Source organism: Vigna unguiculata, chromosome 9, assembly GCF_004118075.2.
Source record: "Vigna unguiculata cultivar IT97K-499-35 chromosome 9, ASM411807v1, whole genome shotgun sequence".
Lineage (NCBI taxonomy): Eukaryota > Viridiplantae > Streptophyta > Magnoliopsida > Fabales > Fabaceae > Vigna > Vigna unguiculata.
The window spans coordinates 1,321,911-1,329,583 of NC_040287.1; the positions used below are offsets into that span (position 1 = coordinate 1,321,911).

General features: G+C 32.8%; 1 protein-coding gene across 1 annotated transcript; it reads right to left on the reverse strand.

The window, feature by feature from the left end:
• Positions 1–268: 268 nt before the first annotated feature.
• Positions 269–3,382, reverse strand: LOC114163173 (galactan beta-1,4-galactosyltransferase GALS3-like). Its single transcript, XM_028047311.1, has 2 exons — positions 2,088–3,382; positions 269–841 (listed from the first exon to the last, which is right to left on the reverse strand). Exons 1-2 carry the CDS (start codon positions 3,272–3,274, stop codon positions 496–498), a joined length of 1,533 nt encoding a protein of 510 aa, XP_027903112.1. The 5' UTR covers positions 3,275–3,382; the 3' UTR covers positions 269–495.
• Between the last annotated feature and the right edge of the window lie 4,291 nt (positions 3,383–7,673).

A 7,673-nucleotide genomic window follows, 5' to 3' on the forward strand; every position in this document is an offset into this window, starting at 1 on the left:
TCATTTCCTGTTATTAATTAACATAAGTGATGATTAAATCAAATTTAAAGGGTACTTAGCAAAAATTAATGGAACTAAAAATGAAATAAACCAACTACTATATCACTTTTAGAGATGAAGAATCTTAAGCGGAATAATTTAAAGAAAATAATAAAAAAAAAATAAAAAGATGCATGAATACCAGCAAAGCAACAGGAGCACATTAGGCACCCTCCATATGGAGCCACTGTAGGTGGGGATGCCATCATGTCCCACACCGACAACATAATTGAACCATTCATCTTTATTCATTATTTTTTACAAAATGTAAAAAGGGAAAGAATAAAAAAAAAAAGGAACACATATTAAAAATGAAACAAAGATCATATACCCATCTGTAAATATACCACATAAAAAAATGAAAAGAAAGAACTGCTCAATGAATTCCTATTTTCTAACACAAGTTAAATTATTATCATATAGTTCAAAAAATAAAATAAAAAAGTGTTGGCAGTGTCATTGCCGTGTCTTCTGTATCCTATTTCCAATCATCTTGAGCTCAAATTTCTTGATCACACCAGCAATGTCTCTCATGGTGGTGTCCAACACATAAGGGGTTTTCTCGTACGTGATTTCTGTCGAATTTATAAGCATTTTACAAGATTCTCTCCTTTCAGCTATGGTTCCATGGTAGTGGTAGTACATTATTTTGCCCTCTGTTTTGTGGGTTGTCTTCCCCGCAAGGTTCTGCGACATGTGAACACCGGTCGCAAACAAACTCCTAGGTTGCACTGCGTATTTTCTATCCCTTCTGATCCCTTTCTTCGAATCTTTATACACCAGCTTCTCAAAACCCCATTTCCTGCAATGCAAAATTTCACACCACACCATGTGAGACCACACACACAACTACAATGGTTGACAACTGTGTGGGAAATGTAGTTGTCAAAACAACTGTAAAGGCAAAACAAGACATTCCCTCCAACAGCATAAACCAGCTTTCTTCTACATTCAGCGTATGGTACAAAAAGCCACCCGTAAACACTTACGTTAGAAAAAAAAAAACTAGATCTAACTGTTGTTGAAGGAGTGTGAAATTGGAAACAGTAACTTTCATGAATGTAAAAAAAGTTTAGTGCACCCCAACAAAACCGTCGCAATCAAAGGTGTGGTGGACCGGGTAACATAACACGGGTCTCATTCCAAAACCAGAATCAAATACAAGTGAACGTTCAGTAAAACAATAATCATCATTATCATCATCATCATCACTTGTTAGCACGCCCTACTACTATTCTTTCATTTCAATTACCGGAACTAACAAAAGGACATGTTTGTGATAGAATTAAAGAACACTTATGAATTCTCAGTGTCACATTAAAATACTCTTAAACCAGACAGCACCAGCTAATAAATAAGGAATAATAAATAAATCAGTCTCCTAGAAAGTTCAGAGACACCACCACACACACACTCTTCACCTGTCCACACAGGAATGGGCTAATTCACGCTTCTACAGTACAAGCCAAATCAATCCCCACCTTCCACGCTGGGGAATGAAACACCACGCAACCACTCAAGATCTGCGACATTACCGAGCACCGAAACAAAACAACATAAAACAAATGACATCACATTTGTTCCTCCAAACGAACCACCCCAGTAAATGCTCATTAAACTCCACACAACCATCCATCATTCACTTAACTCATAAACTAAAACCCCTAACCAATCCACTTCAAAAACCTCCACAGATCCATCTCCAAATCTCACAGTTCCTCGATCCACCAAAATTCACAACCGACACACAAAAAACCAAATCTTTCTCACACTTTCGAAACACGCAAACACCCAAATTAACCAACCCGAATCAAAAACTAAAAACATGGAAAAATCCAAACTTTTGGCATGCCCGTTATGAGTTATTGCTACAGAACTACCATGATTCTTTCTTTGACACAATCTTTCTTGAGTCGGCTAAAAATATTATCTTTTTAAGGCGGTTGGATACCTAAACTTCTTACTTCAAAATACTGATTAAGTTGGCAAAACCCAGTTAGACAAAAACAACAATTATGAAAAAAGTAATGAGTTTGAGGAGAATGTACCTATATGTTTTGCCGTAATCGGAAGTGAGGCACAGCTTGCTACTCATCGGCATCTGTTCAATGGTGAATTGCGAGTACTCGGAGAGTGAATCAAGCACAGACTTGATAGTGCTCTTGGGTGGCACATAGATGTATTCATCCACATCAAAGAAGAACATCCACTTAGTCATGAACTTGTACCTATGTAGGCAATCATTCACCACCATGAACTGGTTATGGTAGTATCCATCAAACCGCTCCTGGTCCGTTATATCCTGCAACGTCACGTACCCCAGATCAATCCACGGCTGGAGCACCTCCCGCACCTGCGCGTGCACGCCGCCGGCGTCGTGAATCACGAAATGCGACCTCGGCCCGAAGAACTTCACATGGTACGCGATCCACTCCCTCACGCGCTGCGCGTTCAGGTTCCCGTAGAGAGAGGAACCGCAGTACAGGTAATCGTACTTCGGCCTCGACGTGAACAACGTAGTGTCGAGAGTGCCGGGTTGTTCCGTGAGAGCTTCTATGGTGTCGGTGATGTTGAAGCTGGCGTCGCCGCCGCCGGAGGTAGAGGCGGAGAGGACGAGCTTCCCCCCGGAGTTGTCAGCATTGAGTGGAGCCGGGAAGGTACAGTTCACTATAACGACGGTGTAGACGCGGCCGTAGCCCCAGTCGGGGAGGATCTTGTAGCCGACGGCGGTGGAGAGTTTCTCGCCGGCGAGTGAGTGCCACGCGCACTCGTACGTCGGTTTAGCGTAAACGTGAAGAGGCTTGGACGCGAGGCCAATGATGGCGAACGTGTTGAGGCCACCACGGTAAGAGCCCATGGTGATGAAGTTGTAGGCTGCAGAGCCGTAAGGGTTGAACACACGCTTGATGATGCCTCCGGGGAGGACTTGCTCCGACGGTGGCGGTGGAGGCGGTGACGGCGGCGGCAGCGGGGGTGGTGAGGCATGTGATAATGATGCTTTTATTGGGTACGACGAAGTAGCGTTTGTTGTGTTGGAAAGTATGGGTGTTGTTTGCGTGACACGTGAGATGCAGACACGGAGATCGGAGGCTGAGATGGTGAAGCGGGAAGGGAGGAACTGAAGAAGCGTGGCCACCACGCAGAGGAGAAGCAGTGTTGTGAGGAGAAGCTTGAGTTCTGCAGCGTAGTTTCCGAGCACTGCCACGTAGAGCTTCTTCTCTCTCTCTTTGGCCATTGCTGAGAAAGAAGAAGAAGAAGATGTGAGAAGCTGTGTTTTTTTTTTTTTGTGTGTGTGTGTGTTTGTGATTTGTGTTATGAAGAGGTGTTTGAGGTGGCTTATAAACACAGTGTGTTTACGAGGAGGAATATTTATGTCATGATATTATAAATCGACGTATTATGGTGATTGTTGTTGATTGAAGGTTGTGTTTGAACTGTGAAACGATGCCGTTCATCTAAAGGGGATTTCTTTATTTTACTTTCAATTAGACAACCTTAACCTACGTTTTCAACTGTGCGTGCTTCTAATTAGACAACCTTAATATTATAGTGTTTTTCTTTTTTGAAAATTCGTCTTCATTTTATTCCGATTTAGATGGAAGAACAATATTAGAAGTACAAGCAACTTGCATTTTTAATATATACTAATGTTTTTATTTTGTTTTGCAATAGGTGCTAGAATTCAGTCGCAATACTATTTTTGTCTCTATACATACTTTCTTGGTTTGAAATTATCTACCGTCGTCCTCTTAGTCGTATTATTACATTTCTATATGACAATCACAATAAATAAATTAAGAATTAAATAAAAAAGTAAATGGAAATTTTGGTTATGATTGGGGTAAAACCAAGGTGTGTGTGTTTTTTTTTAATCTTGTTTTTCGGCTTTTGCTTTAATTGAGTTTAAAGGAGCATAATTAAAGGGGGAAGAGGGGAGAGGTGGCATGGGGAAAAGGATTTATGAAAAAGGAGAGAAAGAATTTATCGTTGGGAAGAGAGAAAGGAGGGATTACCCTATTGATATGAGAAAAGTTATAGTTATTAGAGCCACAACCCTTAAAGATGTGTGGGACCAATGGGAGGGGCCTGGGGCCTAGGTTATTGAAGATTTATTATTGTTATTATTATTATTTTTTTAATATTTTTAAATAAATAAGAATTGAGGAGAGAGAAAGAGTGTGTTTGTTTTGTTGGAAATGTTACCGTTAAGTTAATTTGTGGCTATGAGTGTCTAGTGTTGGGGGTTCAAGTGTTACCAAACATATCCTTTAACCCTTTTTTACTATTACACTACTTTTTCATTTTTTTTTACCATAACAGTTTTAGCATATTTTCACAGTTACATTACACTGTTTGGAAACGATGATGTCATGAGTAAAAGATAGTACAGTTCTTTCCTCTGGGTAATGTATTTTTTTTTTTTTGTCAAGGAAAGATATAAATAAGTTGTGTTCAAAGGAAATGAACATTATGTACCTAATGTCTGTTTCTTAAGCTTTAACAATGAGAAAGTAAAGAAAAAAACACAAAAAGATGACACTTGATACAGAAGAAACTCTGGATACCATCAGAAATTTGTGAGATTGTTTAGATAAAAGTTATCTTTCTTTATTATTTAGAAAAAAAAAACTTCTCTTTATTATTCAGAAGAAAAAAAAATATTTATATTTGTTTAAGTTGCTTGATTTCATTAATGATAAAGAGTCTTTTTTGCTCATTTTATAAATTAATTTTATGTAATTGAGTTAAATTTAAAATGTATTACTTAATATACTTTTTCATTATTAACAACATTTGAAAGATTGTCTCTCTGACATTGTTGATGAGTGCACGATACATTAACAAAGTTGATGTGAATTTTTTATTTTGTTTTTTTTTTTCGATTTTTCATAGTAAATTAAGATTCAAATGTAAATATTTTGTTAAGGTTGGAGGAGGAGGAGGCTACAAGGATGATTTTGCAAAATTTGATAATCTTGTGTTATAAGAACTTTCTAGGATTCCTATTCCCAATGGGATGATTCACCTTTTTAATCCCGTATGTAACGAATTACATAAGTTTGATATATAATTACAATGTTACTTTCAAGAATCTTATTAGAACAATCAAGTTTAGGTTTATGTAAATGTTTTTTTCTTTTTTATTTATTTAATTGGTATTTTTAGATTGAATTACATATTGTAGATTAATTATATTCTATTAAGTAAAATCTAAATATGTATAAATCATATGATCGTAGTTACAAGTAGATTTAAATGTGCATAAAAATAAACGAGACAAAATGAAAATTAGAAAATAAACTATTTTTGTAGATTGGATTTCAAGTTTATTTAAACTGTTGGTGTTTCGAATATTACCTTGAATTACATTGAAATTGAATTCATGATAATCCATAATCCTTCTCAACATTGTTAAAGTATTTCCTTACATGTTTTTGCATGTCTAAAATTGTTAAAAATGTTTACCGTTAAATATGTTTATAATTTTTAAATTTAGACTTAAAATTAAAATTCGTTATATTTTAAGTTTTGATCTTAAAATTCTAAAAATAAATGAATATAATTTTTCTATTCGATAACTTTATATATTAAACAATATTTTAAATTATTATTTGAGTGGAACATATCAAATAATATAAATAATTAAACATTAATTTAAAATGACTCTTAATATAATAAACAATTGAATCAGAATAAATATATATATATATATATATAAAATATTTGAGAATTAAATTATATCAAAATTATAAAAAGAAAATATTTTATTGTCAAAATTTATAAATTAAAAACGTATTTAAGTTATATAAGTTTTTATTAGGTGGCATATAAGAGGCCACATCTCCTTTTCATTGTTGTGGCCTACATAAAATTTAACTTATTTTATTTCACATGTCATCTTGTTTGCTGATTATGTATCAAATTGGTAAAATGTGGTGGAATTTTGATTTTATACGGAGTAGTGAGCAAAAGAAATAAATGACAATTTTGAAAAAAAAATTACTAAAATTGAATGGTACAAAAATATAATTAAAGCTTAAAATCAAACTTCTGACATGTTTATCCCAATAAAAGATGGAGAAAGAAATAAGAGAAAAATGGATACAGCGAAATATATTCGTTCTTTATTTAGTTAAGTAATACGAGAAGAAAAGGAATTAAAGTGAAATCAACGTGTTTGTTTTTCTTTTTAGAATGGGGAAAACTTAGAAATGGTTAAAATATTTTTGTTTTATATACTGTAATTTTTAATGAAACATAAATATATGGATAATTTTACTAACCACGTTGTTTATGGCAAGAAATTTTAATTGGAGAAATTGCATTTTCCAATTACGTGTCAGTAACACTTTTCTTCTTGTCGGACAGAAAATAGAAAAAGAAAATACAAACAATCATGCTACGACAGTTTTTATCACCAAAAAGGAAATGTCATTTCGCAATTTGGATTATTTTTTCTAACCAGTGTTTTACCTATTTACAAAAGGATGGTTTGACAAAAATAAATTCATATTTATAGACATTTTTAAATTTTATTTTGGTGTTGATAAAAAATATTCGAATACATTTTTATATATTTTAAATTACAAAACTTATTAGTTTTATTTAGTATTTCACTTTAAATTTTAAAGAATTATAACTTTTATTCATATTCGCATTAAAAAATGTATTATGTATATTAATTTTTTAATAACGCAATATTTGTTTGATTTATAAAATTATGTAATAAATATTTAAATGAACATAGCTATTATCTAATAAAAACAAAGAAAGACTCACAATTTATTACTATTAAATATTTATTACATGAATAGAGATTGATTATGATCCAGAACTTACCTATTTTTTCTCACTAAAAATTTAATTTTTCTTTTTTCGTTTAAAAAAAAATTACCCAGAAGAAAATAGATAAGGAATCTAATAGATCATTGAATGAAATAATTATCAATTGTGCTGCTAAAGCAGCTGTAGCAGACTAGCAGACATAAATGTCAACAAATAATGTAAAAGAAATTAATTTTGTAATCACTTTTATCTTTATAGGTTGGATATGTTTGTCTGATATGATCATATGACGAACTTCATTCAAGTGTTTAAAAAGTAAATGCATTATTATACTATGATATAACATTGGGATCTAGATGTAGGTAAACATTAGCATGTTTAAACATTTATCTAATGAATTTTAGTTTTTATTGCATTTTCTATTAAATTTGAAATTGAAGTGGTGTTTTTCTAATTTATAAATACTGATATAGTCTAGTTTATAAAATAAAAAATAGAAAATAAATAAATAAATTGATAAAGTACTATAATAGAGATTTGAATCCCACTTCTATCTTTGTTCCAAAATAATATATTTGTTTAATGGACAATTTTGAAACTAAATTATGTATGATTTAAATATATCACTATTACACGTATATTTATTGTCATTGTATATATACATCCTAAAAACATTAAAGAACTCAACTTTGCATTGAATATATGTTCTCTTTAACATGAATTTCACACATAAGAGTTCTATTTACTTAAATTTCTTGAACTTTTAATCATTTGAATATTTGAGAGTTTTTTTAGGTGAATTTCCCCTCTTGATTTTCTTTGATTTCCTAAACTCTGTAGAACTAAAA

Coding starts and splice junctions, on each gene's coding strand:
- LOC114163173 (XM_028047311.1), bottom strand. CDS start 3,274: ATGGCCAAAGAGAGAGAGAAGAAGCTCTACGTGGCAGTGCTCGGAAAC. Junction 842..2,087: donor GATTACGGCAAAACATATAG/GTACATTCTCCT, acceptor TTTGCATTGCAG/GAAATGGGGTTTTGAGAAGC.